The sequence below is a fragment of the Thamnophis sirtalis genome, unplaced genomic scaffold, assembly GCF_051295495.1.
Source record: "Thamnophis sirtalis isolate CommonGarterSnake01/CBP01778 unplaced genomic scaffold, rThaSir2_p1.2 scaffold_4, whole genome shotgun sequence".
Taxonomy (NCBI): domain Eukaryota; kingdom Metazoa; phylum Chordata; class Lepidosauria; order Squamata; family Natricidae; genus Thamnophis; species Thamnophis sirtalis.
The window spans coordinates 107,924,916-107,947,412 of NW_028261384.1; the positions used below are offsets into that span (position 1 = coordinate 107,924,916).

Below are 22,497 nucleotides of genomic sequence, written 5' to 3' on the forward strand. Positions count from 1 at the left end.
GTCACTACATGCAAGTTTTTCAAGTGGAATCAAGTCACAAAAATAATGATTTATAATATTAGGGCCACAGAATGATAACTGAGTGAGCAGTGCTATTGTTAGGCAATTCGCTAAGAAAGAACCAATCCACAATCCAATCATAATCTGAACACCAACCATAACATGCATGATAGAAGTATAATGTAGAGGTCTACATATTGCCAGATATCGGTCATAGGACATGGCTGCCAGGAGGTATGTTTCTATGCAAACACAGGAACCAAAACAATAGAATTGGACTAGGCATCCAGTAAAAGAAATAGACTGATGACCAGTAAACAAATTGGCCAACATTTTTGGTAAAATGATTGAACTGTAACAGGTCTCCAGACAGGACAGATTACCTAGGAAAAAGTACATGGGTGTGTGAAGATAGTGGTCAACTATGACTAACAATATAATGAGGAGATTGCCAGTTATTGTTGCAAGATATATCATTAAGAAGAAAAAGGAAAGAAGAGGCTGTAACTCAGGGAGAGTTGCAAATCCCACAAGAATGAATTCTGAGATTATAGTCTGGTTTTTTGTTTTTATGTTGAATATTTTGTCCACTTCGTAATTTTCATATTTTCTTTCTGTATATCTCTCATTGATGGAACCCATGGCCGGTCTGTTGAATTGCAAAATAAAATAAAAAATGAAATGGATTTTAAAATGTAAATGCACATATAATTCCAACCAGAATTTTTCTTATCTTCTTAGGTAGAGAGGCTTGAAATAGAGTTGCAGAAGAATTGCTGAAGTCACTATGAAGCCATAGCAATATTTATGACATCTGTTTCAAAAATAGCCTGTGACATTTCATGGAGGAAACAATATTTTGTGATTTGAATCTAATTAGAAATTTAGATTAAAATATAGAATTCCACTTATGCCAATGAATATTCAATAAAATTTGCTGAGTTCCCTTTTATTGTATCCCAAAGCTACAAGCATGATCTTATCCTTTAAATTTAATTGAGGTTTATTCTTATAATGATGATTTTCAATTTCTCTAGATAATAGACATGAAAATCTGAATAATGGAATATGATGTAGGGTTAATATTTGGACAATAGTAAATGTTGCTTTATTATCTGGGCATTATATACTAACTAAAATATGAACCAGTATTTTCAAAGCTATCTTAGATTAGGACTATATATAAGAGTATCTAAAGTGTTACTGAAATCATATAAAAGATCAATAATTAGCAATAATAGCCAATGTAGTAAAAATAAGCAGTTTACAATAAATAAACATTTCTATCAAATTAAAAATATCCATTCTTTTGATAGCAAAATAAAAACATACTGTTTTAAAGATCCAGATATAGTAACTAAAGTCTAAAGAGCTAAAGGATTTCCAAATAAAACTTTTAAAAAATCATATTAGACTGGTTTTATTTTGTATTTGTTTCTCTTTCAATTGATGTCTAATTGTTATTTGCTTTATATTGTACTGTGCTCAGTCACTTCATTTTTTATTCAATTTATCTGGTATTCCTAATCTCAGTGCCATTTTATTGTTGTAAGATATCTTAAGCAACAAAAATAAGAATGGCATTTCATAAATAACTATCCAATAAATCCCAATATTTAGGATCACCCAGATATGAATCCCACAGTATTCAATATATATTTTAACCTGGTAAATGTTTATAGGTTTACACACCAAAGCAGCATTTGAATTGTTGCCCCAATTCTAAAACTCTATTCAAATCTTTCAAACTGAGTATATCTAGCAAAATCTAGGAAATTATTAGGAAATTACAAAAACAAAAAACAAAAAAACCCCACCATTCTTCCCTAAAGTGGGAAGAGCAGATTAAAAGGGCCTTTGATTTCTGTATCAGATTTTTTTCCCTGTCTTTAATATTCTATGTCTTTTTAAATATCTTCAATATTTCTTTTCCTTCTGCTAAATTTAGAACAATTTATCATGGGTTAACCTCAAACAGCAAAATTAATATGTTGATAGATAATAGATACTATATTCATAACTTCCATGTTTTTACACAGTTTAAATCATGAAGAATACTGACCAATATTAGCTCTTATACATGAATAATGGAACTGAGATAATGACAGTTCAACTCTAGGGAGAATCAAATATTAAAAACTGCAAAAATAACTAGTGGAATTAAGTTCTTAAGTTTTGCTTTTTAAAAAAATATAAAGGACAAGAGGACATTTGTACATTATAGGAGCAGAACAAAATGAGAATTTGCTTTGGAAATATGAATTATGCTCACACCTAATTTCGGTTTGTTGAAACAATGGTTTCTCATTTAGGCAAGGTTTTAAGGGTTCCTATTTTTTAGATAAAGAAAATCAACAGTAGGTTAGCACTTACCTGCAATCACTCTCTGTTCAGGGGCTTTAAATCAATAACCAAGAATTGCTATAAATTTTGAATGTCAAAACTGGATGTTCAGCACACTAGAAATGATTCAGGCACTTATATTACTTTATGTAAACCAGGGGATTTGCTGATTTGCTCTTTGGGAAAAAAAAGTATGATGGAGTCATACTTGTAAACCTCAAGGATCTGCTAATTCATTCTTTCCCATGGGACCATTTTGTTTCATACATAAATGTTAGACTATTTCACATAGAAATAGTAATATTTTCTTTGCCAAAGTATTGCCAAACTAATTGAGATTCTAAATCTAACATATCTTTCCACTTCAGAATTGTAAGTAGATTGACACAGGAGTTCCAGGCATCCTGCTGTTTTCAAATTCCTTAATTAGGCATTGTAGTGAGTAGGACCAGAAGTGCTACCCTCAGAAAAGTGCCTTTGAATTGCTACAATTTTTTTAAAAACTAAGAAAGTGGAAGAATATTTTTTTTTAAATCTAGCTTGGAGCAATACGATAGGCTGATCACTAGAATACAGAAGAACACAAAATGTGGAGACTCAGAGTTTGTTTTTTAAATTCAAAGTTTTTATTTTTCATTATAAATTTTAACATATTTTACAAACAAAGTGTTGTCCGAGTCTTTTCTTATATATCTTCTCATATACATAATCCATTTTACATCATAGTTCTGTTTCCAGCCATATTATTTTCTTTCTATATTTTTCATCTTAAACTTATTTTCTTCTTAGTACATAAACAATATCACTAATTACCCCTTCAAAGTTAAACCAAATTATCATTTCATATTTCATCTGTTGGTCTTTTTTACTATAAGAAACATGCATCCTCAAGTTCAGTTTTTACATAGAGAACATTTAACAATGTTATTGTCCATAATTAACAAATACTATAATTTCCTTTCTTAATTGACTACATATGAGAAGAGAAGAAAAAAGGGGAAAAGGATAGCTGCTATGCCATTGAGTCACAGGAAAAACGAGTGCCTCTACTATGAGGCAGGATAACTGTGTGCCTCACCTAGCACGGGACTTTTTAAGCTTTTAAACCATGCTTAACTCTGTTTGAGCGATCATAAAACGCCTAAAAATCAGACTAGATGAGGCATGCCTCATAGTAGAGGGTGCTTTTTACAGGCTTTTTTAAACAGTTAGACAGTCATTCACGGTGAGGCAGAAGCTAGCTAGCCTCACCTCAGCACTCGCCTTATACATTTTTTTTCTTTTCATGATGAGAGTGGTGAGGCTGTGCCTCACTTGCCTCACCTGACTGCACATCACTGAGCGCTCCCCAACCTTCCAAGTCTAGTGGAGATGGCAGAAATGGGTTATGGGGGAGAAGGGGTGGTTATGTGCATATGCCTTTTGGTTTACTTAAAATTTATTTAATTTTTTGGGGGGAGATTTCAGTTGGTTTATGTGATGTTGTGTGGTTCTAACAATCTTTTGATTGGTTCTGAGATTTTTTGTCAATATATTATCCTTCTCATAGTTTCTGTTGGTTGCGCTAGAGTTCGTTGAATGGTCAGGCACTATTTGATAAAGTTGTGTAGGTAACCATTTTGTTGGCAATCTGTTTCCTTTTTTCCTGGCATTCTGGATTGAATGATGCAATGTGTTTGTAAGCATCTGAATTATTTTCTTACATGACTCCTCTTGTTGGAGATTTGGTTGCTACTTGGCATAATGGAGAATTGGTTTGTGTGGGTTTTTTTTTCCAATTTATCTAACCCATCTCTTTATTAAAAAAAACATTCCACAATTAAACCCAGTAGTTTGTGTGTGTGTGTGTGTGTGTGTGTACGTGTATGTATGTATACACAAAATAAATGAGTTTAAAAGATATTTATTTCATACTGTAAATTTAGATATTTTTATTTAAATGCAATTTCATATGGAATTTTGTGTATCTGTGTAGGAAAGATATATTCGTGAAATGTATGCCTTTTCTTTTAAATATTTCAATTAAATAAAAATGGTAGTTATTAACGGCATCTCCCAAGTTCAAATGTTTTGATGAAATTTCTGCCTTATATTCAGTGGCAGGTGCTGGTTATTGTTTTAATTATAAGAAATTGCTGGGACCTTTTTTTGATTCATGCAGAGACATAATATTCACTATTAGAACGAATACTTTTCATTATTTTCTGCTACTTTATGGTAGTTATTGTAATGTATGCTTCTAATTTCAGTTCTGCTTCCTCTACCACCACTCTTATATGCCACTTGATTGAAAAAAGGTTAAAAATGCTAAAATATATTTCCTTAATATTTTAAAGTGATATGAAAAGTGGTTCTGGCATCCATGTGGCATGCAAACCATGAATTGCTAACTCCTAACTTAACACAACTTTGGAGTTCATGTTATTTAAAGCAAACTGAAATGTTTAGTTTCAAATCAGTTATCTGGCCACTGCTATGTTATTTATATATTACACTATCTGAAGTATGAGACTATAGAAAATTCTTTTAGATTAAATAGTGGAGTGCTATTTTTCTTATCTTCTTTACCTACTATGAACATTGCTCCCTTTGTTAATAAGATTTCTTTCCTTCCCAATTGATTCTGGAAATAAAGCACAGTGATAAGAAAGCCCTACTGTGGAAAAGGTCAAATATTAATTTAGTGTTTCACAAATTTCTTGATCACCTTGATTTAGATAAGGAGTAAGAAAGTGTAGCTCTGTAGTTGATCTGAAACTTTCTTTCCACCTGATCATTTGCAAGACTAGCTTAAAATAATGGATACTGGACCAACAATTTCTGAAATATCTATTTGTTCAACTTGGTTTGGGTGAAATATATCATAGTTTTCAGACTCCTTTAGACTTTATTTTGTTTTCTTCCCTTGCTAAGAATTTCAAAACTATCTATTTTAAAAGTAAGGTTGAATTCTACTTTAGTATTCCAAGAAGCATTATTGCAATTTGTAAATCATAGCTACCCATTCTAAGTTTAGAAAATAAATAAATTAAACCTTATTAAAACTTCCAGGGGAAATTGCCACAGAATCCCAGTCTTGCAATCTACATTAGAAATATGGGAATACATTCTAGAAGACACCTTTGGAATATTGCCATGAAAACCAAGTGGGTATGTTCATGAGATCATTATCTAACTGGAAAGAAAATTTAGATTTATGCCTTAAGGACACACTTGTGATCAGTGTAGGAAGAGTAATTAATAATTTCTGACTGCATACTGACATGCAAGCTTTCCTGTTTGAAAATTGTAATATCTCCCATATGAATGTAAATATATTATAAATAGTTTGAAATGCTTGGCATAACATCTAGATTTTCTTTCAGACAGACAATTTAGTACCCCACTAATACAGTAGTAGATAAGAACTTAGTAAAAAAGGAATTTCTTATTAGTACAAAGAGAAAAACAGAATAACAGAATTAGAAAGAATATTGGAAGTCTTCTAGTCCAACTCCCTCCTCAGGAAGGAATTTAGAATTTGGATTATTAGAAGGTGAGTATTTCATCACTAAATATGAATCATTGGAGATAGTTTATGCTTGTATTTTTTGGCTCAATTATTTCAATCTTAAAGTAATGAACTATAGATTATTAAGGCAGTGTAACATGAGAAAGAACTTAAGTATGCTCTTATATTGAACAGTATTGCATTATTTTACATACCATGAATTCTGAATATGCCATACATTTCTGTAATGTGAAATTCTGTGATTCCATACTATTTATTTAAATCAGTTAAAATAAAATATTGTCACAGATCCTTAGTACTTGAATTTGTGATTGTCAGTTTATTCATTACATAAATAGTTGAAAATGAGATATCAGTTCTCAGAATTTTTTTCTCCATTCTATTCTATGTGGCAAAACAAAAGTAATAATGAATTTAAAATGTAGGGAAAAATCTGTTCTTTTTCTAAGTGATTTCAGATATATTATTTCAAATATTCACTATTGACAGGAAAATTAAGGCATATTTTAAGTCCATCTATAACAGAAGTTTGGACTTGTTAAGATACAAGCGTACATCTTTGAGATGGAACATGAATGTAACACTACGGAGATCTTACTGAGGAATATAAACAATTCAGAGGTAAAACTTTATGTACTTGTATTCTGGGAGATATATTTTATTTATATAATCTGAATTTTATTTGGAGATAAATGATAACAAGATAGATGACTGCCAGATAGATGATAGAAAATGTAATAACTGAAGAACAGCATAATCTTTATAAGTGTGAGTAATTTAGTTTCTGTGAAATGATTTAATCAGTTCAATGAATTTATTGCTTAAGAATATGAAAAGTAAAACAAAATAATAAAAAACAAGACAAGAAAAAGATTTCAAACTAAATAAAAATTAAACTGAAAGAAAAGAAAAAAGAAAAAGGAAAAATAGCATGAAGGGGCAGCTTTTGATCTTTTCTACAGCAGTTGCAAATATAATTGTAAACTTTCCTCCTAAATGTGCCACAACAATAGCTCACTTCTTTCTATTATCTATCTTGGGTAATTATCAAAACTGTTAAATTCATTTTTTTCTATTTCATTGACTTCAAAAAGTCTATAAAGAGTATAGATAAATAACTTTAGCAATAGCAATAGCAATAGCAGTAGACTTATATACCGCTTCATAGGCCTTTCAGGCCTCTCTAAGCGGTTTACAGAGAGTCAGCATATTGCCCCCAACAATCTGGGTCCTCATTTTACCCACCTCAGAAGGATGGAAGGCTGAGTCAACCTTGAGCCGGTGAGATTTGAACCGCTGACCTGCTGATCTAGCAGTAGCCTGCAGTGCTGTCTGCTTTATGCAGACATACGCAGAAATATAAGCAATAGGCAACAGAGATATATGGGATGTAGCGTGCCTTCCCTCCTTCCTTCCTTCCTTCCTTCCTTCCTTCCTTCCTTCCTTCCTTCCTTCCTTCCTTCCTTCCTTCCCTCCTTCCTTTTCTCCCTCCCTCCCTCCCCACTCCTTCTCTCTCTCTCTCTCTCTCTCTCTCTCTCTCTCTCTCTCTCTCTCTCTCTCTCTCTCTCTCTCTCTCTCTCTCTCTCTCTCTCCTGTGTGTGTATGTGTGTTTGTGTGTGTATACAGTGAGATTATACATATGTATACAAGAATGGAAGAATGCTCTCGGCTATTCGAATTTCGATACGCAGCTTACATTATTAAATGGGAAAAGATTTGAGACCTCTATTCTAAATGTCCAATAATGTTTAAGGATCAAAGAAAAAGGCAGGATAATGCTCTGGACACCAAGATTAATTATGTTCTTTCAATTGTATTTCAGAATCATTTGACTTTCCACCAGCAGGGAAGAAACCAGTCAACTCCTATTGAATTTATCCTTCTGGGATTTGGCAATCGCCTTGAACTGAGAATAATCCTCTTCCTATTATTTTTTCCTATTTATACTTTCTCCATTGCTGGTAATCTCTTAATTGTTTCAGTGGTTGTGATTGACAAGCATCTTCATACCCCCATGTATTTCTTTCTTCTTAATTTGTCTTGTTTGGAAATCTATTATATTTCTACCATTCTACCCAAAATGCTGGTTAGTTTTGTAACTGGAGATCAATCTATACCTATCTATGGATGCATTGTACAGTATTTCATCTTTGGGGTTCTAGTAGCCACCAAATGCTACCTTTTAGGAATGATGTCTTATGATAGATATTTAGCAATATGCAGACCATTGCATTACATCACACTCATGAATGGTAGACTCTGTCTCCAACTGGTCCTCACATCTTGGATGAGTGGCCTTTTGACCAACATTATCTTAACCTCCTTACTGCTGAAGCTTACCTTCTGTGGACCCAATGAAATTGATCATTTCTTTTGTGATATATATCCAGTAGCAAACATTTCATGCAGCAATACACACTTAGTAAAGCTTGCTACATTAATTTTAGGCATTATTGGAACAGCGCCACCCTTTCTCATAACAGTGGCCTCATATATCTGTATTCTTCATAATGTCTTGCAAATCAATTCTAAAACAGCTCAACAAAAAGCCTTTTCCACATGTTCATCCCATCTGATTGTAGTGACACTTTTCTATGGATCAATATTTCTTGTCTATATAGTTCCAGAAATGGAAACACTAAAAGAGCTACACAAAATCTTTTCTATATTCTATACTGTCCTGACTCCCATGCTTAACCCTCTTATCTATAGCTTGAGAAACAGAGAAGTGAAGGAAGCTCTGTTCAAAGTAATTAGAAAACGTGGCAACAAAATTTCATAATCTCATAGTGTTATAAATATTATGTGCAAATCAGAATGTTCAGAAATTATTTTTTTCTGCTTTCTAAATAAAATTATCCTGATCCACATCTATTCTTCAATGATGACAAGATGTATATATGTATAAATGTGTAAATGCAAATTTAAATAATGGAGTTTTTTAAAGAAGCACTCAAGTGACTTTCTGCTGTTAAATTTTCATTTTATTGCAGAAACGTAACAATGTAAGTCTGCAAAGTGGTATAATTCAGAGATCCATTTATCAGCAAGATTTCTTGCTGATATTTCTTGTATCCCTGACCATTGTCTGGTAGATATGGAAGTCATAGCTCAGCACATCTAAGCACACCAGCTTTAAACTTAGTAAAGCTTGCTACCTCTATTTATGCATAATTGGATCATAAACTGACTATAAGAGCCGAGGTGGCACAGTGGTTAAATGCAGCTCTGCAGGCTACTTCAGCTGACTGCAGTTCTGCAGTTCGGCTGTTCAAATCTCACCGGCTCAGGGTTGACTCAGCCTTCCATCCTTCCGAGGTGGGTAAAATGAGGACCCGGATTGTTGTTGGGGCAATTTTCTGACTCTGTAAACCGCTTAGAAATGGCTGAAACCCTATGAAGCTATTGCTGCTATTGCTATTGCTGCTATTGCTATTGCTATTGCTACTCTCCAAAAATATATTCAAATGTTAGTGTTCTTTTTTGCAGAATCAAGAAGTTCAGGGACAACCTTAATGAGTGGTCTCCAAATTGTATGTCTGATATAAAATAAAGCACTATCCTCCTCTTTTTCTCTTCCCACTCCCACTGCATTTCCTTTTTTGCTGAATTTTATGTACCCTGTTTCCCAACATTCATACATAAAATCTCATATAATGAACTTTTTTGCATTACTATTTCTTGTATCCCTGACCATTGTCTGGTAGATATGGAAGTCATAGCTCAGCACATCTAAGCACACCAGCTTTAAACTTAATAAAGCTTGCTACCTCTATTTATGCATAATTGGATCAGGGATTCCTTTTCTCTTAACAGTGGCCTTATACATCTGTATTCTTCATACTGTCTTGTAAATTAAATCTAAAATTGCCCAAGAGAAGGCCTTTTCCACATGTTCATCCCACCACATTGTAGTGACAATTTTCTATGGCTCAGTATTCCTTGTCTATGTAGTTCTAGAAACTGAAACACTACAAGAGCTACATAAAATCTTTTCTATATTCTATATTGTCTTAACTCCTATGCTCAACCCTCTTATCTACAGTTTGAGAAACAGAGAGGTGAAGGAAGCTCTTCTCAAAGCCATCAGAAACTATAGCAACAAAATTTATATATATATTAATTATATACATTATACACACAAACACACACACACATACATAAATTACATACAATATATATATATATATATTTTGAGGTTTTCGCGGGTGTTAGTATGTAGGTCTCTAGTTGTTCGGGTTTTCTCCCGTGTAGAATTGGAGATGTCTTGGCGACGTTTTGACGAAGTCTCATTCGTCATCTTCAGGCTGCTTCAGACTACTTCAGGTTTGGTGTTTCCAGGAGTAGTGTGAGATCTCGGCTGTTTGTTCCTTTTAACTGCCAGTAGGGGATTAAATTTTAACTGTCAGTAGGGGATTAAACTGATTGGGTGGGGGCTTGGCTGTGCCTTGATTAGGTGGAGGTGTGTCCTTATTTGGTGGAGGTGTGTTCTGTTCTGATTGTTTGGGGGGTTGTGTTTCATGTGAGGGTAGGAGGGGTTTTAAAGAGGCTGATTGTGCTTTTGCAGTCTGGCTTCTGGTTCTGGGTCGTGCCTCCTCATCAGTTTGCGTTTTTGTCTGTTTTCTTTGTGGATGTTTTTTGGTGACATTCTGTGTGGCTATTGTGGGTGTGGGCCTGGTCTCATTCATCATGTTTGGGATTCGTTTGTTAATAAGGGCAGGCTTCCAAAGGGCTGGCAGGCGGGAGGTATCATCCCGCCTGTTCATGCTGTGTGGGCGTTTTTCTAATTCGATTGCTTTTCTGATTATACGGTTGTTGAAGTGTTCGGCCTTGGCAATAGTTCTTGTCTTATTGAAATCAATTTTATGTCCTGTGGCTTTGAGGTGTTGGACCAGGGAAGAGGTTGGTTCCTCTTTTTTGATTGCATTTTTGTGTTCTTCGATGCGTGCACTTATTCTTCTGTTGGTTTGTCCGATGTATGTGGTGGGGCAAGTACTGCATGGGATTTCATATACTCCTTGATTTTCTAATTCAATTTTGTCTTTGGGGTTTCTTAGGATGGTGGATATTTTCCGGTCTGTGCAGAATGCTGTCTTGATGTTGTGTTTGCGGAGGATTTTGCTGATTCTGTCTGTGGTGCCTTTTATGTATGGGAGGAGGGCTTTTCCATTTTCTTGTTCTCTGTCCTGGACTTTAGTGGGGGTTTCTTTTTGGATTAGGTTGGTGATCTTATTTCTTTGGAATCCATTGGATGTCAGTACGTTAGTGAGAGTGTGTAGTTCGGTTTTTAGGTGTTGTTCATCAGCTAGGCGTTTTGTTCTGGAGATGAGTGTCTTGGCTACGGAATTGATCTGGGCTGGGTGGTGGTGTGAGAGTGCGTGCAGATAGCGGTTAGTGTGTGTTTTCTTCTGGTAGATGGTGTGTCCTAGGGAGCCGTTAGATTTCCTGTAGACTAAGATGTCCAGGAAGGGGAGTTGGTTGTTTACTTCTGTTTCCATGGTGAACTGTATTTTGGGGTGTAGGCTGTTGAGGTGTGTAAGGAAGTTGTCCAGTTGTTCTTTCCCATGTGGCCAGATTATGAAAGTGTCGTCTACATATCTGAGCCAGAGTTTGGGTTTGTGATCAGATTTTTCTAGAGCTTGGGTTTCAAAGTTTTCCATGTAGAGGTTGGCAATGACAGGTGAGAGGGGTGATCCCATGGGTGTTCCTTCTATCTGTTTGTATTTTTGTCCGTTGTAAATAAAGTATGTGTTAGATAGGCAGTGGTTGGTCAGATCAAGGATGTGTTTGGGGGGGTTGTATTTGTTTTGGATAGCTGTTAAGGCTTCTTTGATTGGTACTTGGGTAGCCCAAAAAGAAACCCCCACTAAAGTCCAGGACAGAGAACAAGAAAATGGAAAAGCCCTCCTCCCATACATAAAAAGGCACCACAGACAGAATCAGAAAAATCCTCCGCAAACACAACATCAAGACAGCATTCTGCACAGACCGGAAAATATCCACCATCCTAAGAAACCCCAAAGACAAAATTGAATTAGAAAATCAAGGAGTATATGAAATCCCATGCACTACTTGCCCCACCACATACATCGGACAAACCAACAGAAGAATAAGTGCACGCATTGAAGAACACAAAAATGCAATCAAAAAAGAGGAACCAACGTCTTCCCTGGTCCAACACCTCAAAGCCACAGGACATAAAATTGATTTCAATAAGACAAGAACTATCACCAAGGCCGAACACTTCAACAACCGTATAATCAGAGAAGCAATCGAAATAGAAAAACGCCCACACAGCATGAACAGGCGGGATGATACCTCCCGCCTGCCAGCCCTTTGGAAGCCTGCCCTTATTAACAAACGAATCCCAAACATGATGAATGAGACCAGGCCCACACCCACAATAGCCACACAGAATATCACCAAAAAACATCCACAAAGAAAACAGACAAAAACACAAACTGATGAGGAGGCACGACCCAAAACCAGAAGCCAGACTGCAAAAGCACAATCAGCCTCTTTAAAACCCCTCCTACCCTCACATGAAACACAACCCCCCAAACAATCAGAACAGAACACACCTCCACCAAATAAGGACACACCTCCACCTAATCAAGACACAGCCAAGCCCCCACCCAATCAGTTTAATCCCCTACTGACAGTTAAAATTTAATCCCCTACTGGCAGTTAAAATTTAATCCCCTACTGGCAGTTAAAAGGAACAAACAGCCGAGATCTCACACTATTCCTGGAAATGTATACACACACACACACACACACACACACACACACACACACACACACAAATATATATTGAAACATGCAGAGAAGTAATCTGGTCATTACTGAAGGACCCTTGTGAATCTTTTTTTAAAAAATTTAAAAAGTAGAAAAATCATTTCAGAACACCCTTATCTCATTCATACATACATACATATACATACATACATACATATACATACATACATACATACATACATACATACATACATACATGTTTGTATTTGTGCTGATATATATATATATGCATGTATGCATGCACATACATATACATATACATACACATACACACACACACACACACACACATTATATATATATGAGATAAGGGTGTTCTGAAATGATTTTTCTGCTTTTTAAAATTAAAAAAAAATGATTCACAAGGGTCCTTCAGTAATGACCAGATTACTTCTCTGCATGTTTCAATATATATTTGTGTAAATATGCATCTAAATAATGGAGATATTTTAGAATAAAAGTTTTCTCCTTTTTAAATTTGTATTTTACTTTAGAATGTAACAGATTTATATGAAACAGAAATGTTTCATATAAAGTTATATGAAACAGAGTTATATGAAACAGAAATGCTAATGGATCTGGGACTCACTAGAACAATTCATTTTGGATATGTAACTAGAATAATTAATTTTGGATGCCTGTATTGATTAAGGATTGACTTTACAGGCATAAACGCTTCCTTCCAGCTCTCTGATTATTCTCCTTATCCATTTGTCTTTTTAATGGCTCTGAATTTCACAACAATTTACATTATTTGATTTAGGGTTATAGAATCTACTCAGTCTTCAACTCTATTTCATTATTCATTTTTATTTCCCGTAGTTCACAAACCCAAAGGTGCTTTTTCAAGAGGCAACTGGACTTTCCTGTTTTTCTTTAAAGACGTTTTGCTTGTCATCCAAGAAGCTTCTTCAGATCTGACTGGATGATAAAAGACATCACAAGAACTGTAGAAGATTCCAAGCTTCTTTGAATGGCTTGGTGTTTTTTTTTTTTTACCAAATCCTTAAAGAAACTGAATTGTTGATTGGGTGCCCGAAAATTAGGGCATGTCCATTTATTTCAAAGTTCAAATTCCAAACATTAGAGGTACTCAAATGTTGTAACATGCCTTGGGGGTTCATAAAGATATTTTGGTTACTTTAATATAATTAGATGTGCTTGGTATATAACTACATAAATATCATAACTTTTTAACAGCCTTTCTTCCAACACATGGATTTCTCCCCACTCCATTGCAAATGAGGCAGATGTCAAAGACAACGAAGTGCAGGGCTTCTTCCAACAGCCGATTCCTCCTCTCTTGTTCCTTGTTCCGAGCTTCTGCTAGGGACAGCCTTTCCTCCCTCTAACCCATGGATTTCTCCCCACACCACTGAAAACAAGATGGCTGTCAATGATAATGAAGTGCAGTGGTTTTTCCATCAGCCGAGTCCTCCACTCTGGCAAAGAAAGGGGGTGGACAGAGGAAGCAAGGTGCAGACAGGTGGGGCGAGAGAGTGAGCAAGTGGTGAGCGGGTGGGTGGGGGAAGCATGCAGGGGCAGGCCAGGGGAGGGACCATACAGGTACATGGACCTCCGGCTCTACCAGTATGCAAATGTATGCCCGATTTCCACTACCAGCTCTGGTGTACCAGTGCGCACCTGTAGTAACCCACCATTGATACTGTATACTGTAGATCAGCACTCCCAATGATATGCTGTGAGGTTTATGGCTGGTGAGCACTGATATCTTCACAATCTTTTTATTAAAATGCCTTTGTAATACAGGGGTTTTTAATATAAGGATCCGTGCCATTTTGTCTTGTCCTTGCGCTTTTTGAAGGGGTAGCGGGCAAGAGCGTATCACTGAGGACCATATGTGGTGACCACCAGTGGCCAACAAAAACAAAAAAGAGATTTGGGTGGGAGAGCAAGAAACCGAGGGGTTCCTTGTTGTGTTTTCCACAAGGGACAACAGTCACGTCGAGGGAGGGGGAGGAGAGAGAGAGAGAGAGAGAGAGAGAGAGAGAGAGAGATGATGATGATGATGATGATGATGATGATGATGATGATGATGATGATGATGATGATGATGACAATTAAGTATCAAAAACCTTTTGAGTTTGACAATATAATACGTTATCCAAAATTATAAATAATCTTATTTTCAGATACATTTTTTTGCCATTTCTGTTATTTTCTTTTTAAAAAATCAAACTTGCTTCCAGTTTGTGCCTTATGGCAAACTACAGTTTTCTTGGCAAGAGATATAGCTTGCCATTGCTTTCCACATAGGTCTGAGAAAATTTCTTTCTTTCTTTCTTTCTTTCTTTCTTTCTTTCTTTCTTTCTTTCTTTCTTTCTTTCTTTCTTTCTTTCTTTCTTTCTTTTCTCTTCCTTTCTTTCCTGCTGATTTGTTTCCCTCTCTTTTCTCTATCATTTTCTGCCTTCAGCTCTCTTTCATTTCTCTCTACCTCTCTCTCTTTCTCCCCTTTTCTCTTTCATCTCTTTCTTGCGCGTGCAAGCAAAATACCCTAGGATCACGGTGGCAGGGACACCAATTCCTTCCACTGCACTGGGGAGAAGAGCCACACTATGAAGGAGACTCCTCAGCGCTAGACTCAGGTCAGCGTGAGCCATGGTCCCATTCCCCTCCTTCCTGAGCCAACATGAAGGGGAGCACGGCTCACACTGACCTGAGTCTAGTGCTGAGGAATCTCCTGCACAGCATGGCTCTTCTCCACAATGCAGCGGAAGGAGTTGCTGTCCCCACCACCATCATCCTGGGGTATTTTGCTTGCACGCAAAGAAAGAGATGAAAGAGAAAAGAGGAGAAAGAGAGAGAGAGATAGAGAGAAATGAAAGAGAGCTGGAAGCAGAGAATGGAAGAAAGGGAAAAAAGAGGGAAACAAATTAGAGAGAGAAGAGGGAGAGGGAGAGAGAAATGAAAGAGAGCTGAAGGGAGAGAATGAGACAGAGGGACTAGAGAGGGAAACAAATCAGCACTAAAAGCCATTCCCGTCCTCCCTCCCTTCCTCTCCACAACCTTCCCCCGAAAGCTTTTTCCCAAATAATACCAGCAGCCATTTCATCTCCACCAAAGAAGGTACATACAAACACATGTGCGTGCCACACACACACACATACATACACACATGCACACCAAACAAAAAATAAAATGAAATGAAAAATGGCAGAAAAGGAGAAAGAAGTGACACCTCCAGAAAATAAACGAAGCAGGAAGCTGGCTCATCCTGAAAAAAAGAGAAATCAATGAAGAGATGAAGGTACATCTCTGCGCTCCCCCCTTATTGTCATTGTATTGCAAGTGAGAAGGGAAGAAGAAAAGGGAAAAGGGGTAGCTGTGATGCCGTTGAGTCACAGGAAGAACGAGCGCCCTCTACTATGAGGCAGGAGAACTGCATGCCTCACCTAAACCTCGCTTAACTCTGCTTGAACGAAAATAAAACACCTAAAATGTCAGACTAGATGAGGCATGCAGCTCTCCTGCCTCATAGTAGAGGGCGTTTTTTAGAGGCTTTTTTAAACAGCTAGGCAGTCATTGTGAGGCAGCAGCTAACTAGCATCACCTCAGCACTCGCCTTTTCCATTTTACATTATTTTCTTTTCATGATGAGAGCGGTGAGGCTGTGCCTCACTTGCCTCACCTGACTGCACATCACTGAGCGCTCCCCAACCTTCCAAGTCAGCAAACTAGTGGAGATGGCAGAAATGGGTTATGGGGGAGAAGGGGTGTTTATGTTCATATGCCTTTTGGTTTACTTTTTTTTTTTTTTTTTTGGCGATTTCAGTTTGTTTATGTGATGCTAACAGTGTTTTGATTGGTTCTGAGATTTTTTTGTCAATATCTTATCCTTCTCATAGTTTCTGTTGGTTGCGCCAGAGTGAGTTGAATGGTCAGGCACTATTTGATAAAGTTGTGTAGGTAACCATTTTGTTGGCAATCTGTTTCCTTTTTTCCTGGCATTCTGGATTGAATGATGCAATGTGTTTGTAAGCATCTGAATTATTTTCTTACATGACTCCTCTTGTTGGAAATTTGGTTGCTACTTGGTATAATGGAGATTTGGTTGCTACTTTGTTTGTGTGGGTTTTTTCCCCAAATTATTTAACCCATCTCTTTATTTAAAAAAGCCTTCCACAATTAAATCCAGAAGTTTATATGTATATATTTTCTATTGGGACAATAAATGTGAGTTTAAGAGATATTTATTTCATACTGTAAATTTAGGAATTTTTATTTAAATGCAATTTCATGTGGAATTTTGTGTATCTGTGTAGGAAAGATATATTCTTGAAATGTATTCCTTTTCTTTTAAATATTTCCATTAAATAAAAATGGTAGCTATTAATGGCATCTCCCATGTTCAAATGGTTTGCTGAATTAGATATCTGAAATTTCTGCCTTATATTCAGTGGCAGGTGCTGATTATTGTTTTAATTATAAGAAATTGCTGGGACCTTTTTTTGATTCATGCAGAGACATAATATTCACTATTAGAACGAATACTTTTCATTATTTTCTGCTACTTTATGGTAGTTATTGTAATGTGTGCTTCTAATTTCAGTTCTGCTTCCTCTACCAACACTCTTCTATGCCACTTGGTTGAAAAAAGGTTGAAAATGCTAAAATATATTTCCTTAATATTATTAAAGTGATATGAAAAGTGGTTCTGGCTTCCATGTGGCATGCAAACCATGAATTCCTAACTCCTAACTTAACACAACTTTGGAGTTCATGTTATTTAAAGCAAACTGACAGGTTTAGTTTCAAATCAATTATCTGGCCACTGCTATGTTATTTATATATTACACTAGCTGAAGTATGAGTCTATAGAAAATTCTTTTAGAGTAAATAGTGGAGTGCTATTTTTCTTATTTTCTTTACCTACTATAAACATTGTTCCCTTTCTTAATAAGATTTCTTTTCTTCCCAATTGATTCTGGAAATAAAGCACAGTGATAAGAAAGCCCTACTGTGGAAAAGGTCAAATATTAATTTAGTGTTTCACAAATTTCACCTTAATTTAGATAAGGAGTAAGAAAGTGTAACTCTGTAGTTGATCTGAAACTTCTTTTCCACCTGATCATTTGCAAGACTAGCTTAAAATAATAGATACTGGACCAACAATTTCTGAAATATCTATTTGTTCAACTTGGTTTGGGTGAAATATATCATATTTTTCAGACTCCTTTAGACTTTATTTTCTTTTCTTTCCTTGCTAAGAATTTCAAATCTATCTATTTTAAAAGTAAGGTTGAATTCTACTTTAGTATTCCAAGAAGCATTATTGCAATTTGTAAATCATAGCTACTCATTCTAAGTTTAGAAAATAAATAAATTAAACCTTATTAAAACTTCCATGGGAAATTGCCACAGAATCCCAGTCTTGCAATCTACATTGGAAATATGAGAACACATTCTAGAAGACACCTTTGGAATATTGCCATGAAAACCAAGTGGGTATGTTCATGAGGTCGCTATCTAACTGGAAAGAAAATTTAGATTTATGCCTTAAGGACACACTTGTGATCAGTGTAGAAAGAGTAATTAATAATTTCTGACTGCATACTGACATGCAAACTTTCCTGTTTGAAAATTTTAATATCTCTCAGATGAATGTTAATATATTATAAATAGTTTGAAATGCTTGGCATAACATCTAGATTTTCTTTCAGACAGACAATTTAGTACCCCACTAATACAGTAGTAGATAAGAACTTAGTAAAAATGGAATTTCTTTTTAGTACAAAGAGAAAAACAGAATAACAGAATTAGAAAGAATATTGGAAGTCTTCTAGTCCAACTCCCTCCTCAGGAAGGAATTTAGAATTTGGATTATTAGAAGGTGAGCATTTCATCACTAAATATGAATCAATTGGAGATAGTTTATGCTTGTCTTTTTTGGCTCAATTATTTCAATCTTAAAGTAATGAACTATAGATTATTAAGGCAGTGTAACATGAGAAAGAACTTAAGTATGCTCTTATATTGAACAGTATTGTATTATTTTACATATCATGAATTCTGAATATGACCTACCTTTCTGTAATGTGGAATTCTGTGATTCCATACTATTTATTTAAATCAGTTAAAATAAAATATTGTCACAGATCCTTAGTACTTGAATTTGTTATTGTCAGTTTATTCATTACACAAATAGTTAAAAATTAGATATCAGTTCTCAGAATATTTTTCTCCATTCTATTCTATGTGGCAAAACAAAAGTAATAATGAATTTAAAATGTAGGGAAAAATCTGTTCTTTTTCTAAGTGATTTCAGATATATTATTTCAAATATTCACTATTGACAGGAAAATTAAGACAGATTTTAAGACCATCTATAACAGAAGTTTGGACTTGTTAAGATACAAGCATACATCTTTGAGATGGAACATGAATGTAACACTACGGAGATCTTACTGAGGAATATAAACAATTCAAAGGTAAATCTTTATGTTCTTATATTCTGTGAGAAATATTTTATTTATATAATCTGAATTTTATGTGAAGATCAATGATAACAAGATAGATAACAGGCAGATAGATGATAGAAAATCATTTTTGTAATAACTGAAGAGCAACATAATCTTTATAAGTGTGAGTAATTTAGTTTCTGTGAAATGTTTTAATCAGTTCAATGAATTTATTGCTTAAGAATATAAAACTAATACAAAATAATAAAAAAACAAGAAAAGATAAAGATTTCAAACTAAATAAAAATTAAACTGAAAGAAAAGAAAAAAGAAAAAGGAAAAAATAGCATGAAGGGGCAGCTTTTGATCTACAGCAGTTGCAAATATAATTATAAACTTTCCTCCTAATTGTGTCACAACAATAGCTCACTTCTTTCTATTATCTACCTTGGGTAATTATCAAAACTGTTAAATTCATTTTTTTCTGTTTCATTGACTTCAAAAAGTCTATAAAGAGTTTCCAGAAAACAATGAATGTACATATTGCCTTTTCTCTGTTCAGAGTTCCATAATGTTTTTCCAACTTTTTGTCTCTTAATTTAAGATGCTGAATAGCTGTGTATTGAAGAGTATAGATAAATAACTTTCTGCAGACATATGCAGAAATATAAGCAATAGGCAAAAGAGATGTATGGGATGTAGCCTTCCTTCCTTCCTTCCTTCCTTCCTTCCTTCCTTCCTTCCTTCCTTCCTTCCTTCCTTCCCTTCCCTTCCCTTCCTCCCTCCCTTCCTCCCTCCCACTCCCCACCCTCTCTTTTTCCTCTCCACAACTCTTTGAAAATACATGTCTCTTTTGAGAATGTGTGTGTGTGTGTGTGTGTGTGTGTGTGTGTGTTTCTGCTGATAAATAAATAATGGGAGACTAGTATAGATCTATTTCAAGCTATTTAGCTCTCATCAGCTAGCCTGAATAGCTTGAAATAGATCTATATTAGTCTCCCTTTATTTATTTATCATCACAAATACACAAATGTAACGAAGGGAACAGTAAAAATATTGGGTTTCTGTCTGGATGTTCTCTTGTGACATGCCGATGGACAGAGAATGGAAGTAGTGATCTTCCTCCCATATTTGGGCATACCGGAGGTTGTAAGTCTCTCTCTCTCTCTCTCTCTCTCTCTCTCTCTCCCTCCCTCCCTCCCTCCCTCTCTCTCTCTCTCTCTCTCTCTCTCTCTCTCTCTAATGTTGTGTTTGTGCTGATAAATAAAATAAAGGGAGACTAGTATAGATCTATTTCAAGCTATTTAGCTCTCAACAGCTAGCCATACCCTTACTGGGATTCGAACCTGGGCATACCAGGGGTTGTGACTTTATATATATAATGTCTGTATATAGTGAGATTATACATATGTCTGTATACAGTGAACAAGAAATGGAAGAAAGCTCTCAGCTATTCAAATTTCAATACTCAACTTACATTATTAAATGGGAAAAGTTTGATACCGCTATTCTAAATGTCCAATAATGTTTATGGATCAAAGAAAAAGGCAGGATAATGCTCTGGACACCAAGATTAATTATGTTCTTTCAATTATAATTTAAGAATCATTTGACTTTCCACCAGCAGGGAAGAAACCAGTCAACTCCTATTGAATTTATCCTTCTGGGATTTGGCAATCGCCTTGAACTGAGAATAATCCTCTTCCTATTATTTCTTCCTGTTTATACTTTCTCCATTGCTGGTAATCTCTTAATTGTTTCAGTGGTTGTGACTGACCAGCATCTTCATACCCCCATGTATTTCTTCCTTCTTAATTTGTCTTGTTTGGAAATCTATTATATTTCTACCATTCTACCCAAAATGCTGGCTAGTTTTGTAACTGGAGATCAATCTATACCTATCTATGGATGCATTGTACAATATTTCTTCTTTGGGGTTCTGGTAGCCACTGAATGCTACCTTTTAGCAATGATGTCTTATGATAGATATTTAGCAATATGCAGACCACTGCATTACACCACACTCATGAATGGTAGACTCTGTCTCCAACTGGTTCTTGTATCTTGGATGAGTGGCCTCTTGACCAACACTATCATAACCTCCTTACTGCTGAAGCTTACCTTCTGTGGACCCAATGAAATTGATCATTTCTTTTGTGATATATATCCAGTAGCAAACATTTCATGCAGTGATACACACCTAGTAAAGCTTGCTACCTCTATTTTATGCATAATTGGAACAGGGATCCCTTTTCTCTTAACAGTGGTCTCATACATCTGTATTCTTCATACTGTATTACAAATTAAATCTAAAATTGCTCAACAGAAGGCCTTTTCCACATGTTCATCCCACCTCATTGTAGTGACAATTTTCTATGGCTCAGTATTCCTTGTCTACGTAGTTCCAGAAACTGAAACACTAAAAGAGCTACATAAAATCTTTTCTATATTCTATACTGTCTTAACTCCTATGCTCAACCCTCTTATCTATAGTTTGAGAAACAGAGAGGTGAAGGAAGCTCTCTTCAAAGCCATCAGGAAATATAGCAACAAAATTTCATAATCTTGTAATGGCATATATATTTAAATGCATGTAAATAATGGAGATATTTTAGAATAGAAGTTTTCTCTTTTTTAAATTTGATATGAATCAGAACTGCATTTTTTGATTCTTTGTTAACAAGAAATGTAATTGTCCAGTGTTAATGTTTATTCTTTTAGAGGTGTCAAGCAGTTCATGGGCAGCCTAAATGAATTATCTCTAATGTGTATTTATGGGGGAAAATAAAGAAACTATTATCTGTGTCTCCTTTTCCCTCCACCACCAACCTACTTGATTTTGTTTTTGCTCAATTGTATCTATTTTGTGTTCCCTACTATCCATTTATGTAGAAGTTTCATATAGTGAAAATATAGTATAATAGATTTCCATAATTTCCAAACCTCAAGGTAATTTTGTATTTCCAATTTGCCATCCCTGACCATTGCTTGGTTATTATGGAAGATACAGAGCAGCACATAAACATACCAGATTGGAGAAAACACTTTAGCAATATTTCTGCAATCACAAATAGTAAGAAGAGTTTATCTGCCCATAAAGATTGTGGATGAGTCTCCTTAGTTGGATATGTTCTCATGGATCTGGGACTCACTAGAACAATTTATTTTGGATATGTAACTAGAATAATTAATTTTGGAAACCTGTATTGATTGATTGACCTTACAGGCATAAACGCTTCCTTCCAGCTCTTCTCCTTATCCATTTGTCTTTTTAATGGCTCTGAATTTCACAACAATTTACATTATTTGATTTAGGGTTATAGAATCTACTCAGTCTTCAACTCTATTTCATTATTCATTTTTATTTCCCGTAGTTCACAAACCCAAAGGTTCTTTTTCAAGAGGCAACTGGACTTTCCTGTTTTT

At 35.3% G+C, this 22,497-nt stretch overlaps 2 protein-coding genes across 2 annotated transcripts; both read left to right on the top strand.

Moving 5' to 3' along the window:
• Positions 1-388: 388 nt before the first annotated feature.
• On the top strand, positions 389-8,636 carry LOC148046059 (olfactory receptor 11L1-like). The gene is made up of 2 exons (XM_087711891.1): positions 389-405; positions 7,706-8,636. Exons 1-2 carry the CDS (start codon positions 398-400, stop codon positions 8,634-8,636), a joined length of 939 nt encoding a protein of 312 aa, XP_087568017.1. The 5' UTR covers positions 389-397.
• Positions 8,637-20,164: 11,528 nt separating this feature from the next.
• Positions 20,165-21,634, top strand: LOC148046060 (olfactory receptor 6B1-like). Its single transcript, XM_087711892.1, has 2 exons — positions 20,165-20,181; positions 20,704-21,634. Exons 1-2 carry the CDS (start codon positions 20,165-20,167, stop codon positions 21,632-21,634), a joined length of 948 nt encoding a protein of 315 aa, XP_087568018.1.
• The last annotated feature ends 863 nt before the right edge of the window (positions 21,635-22,497 follow it).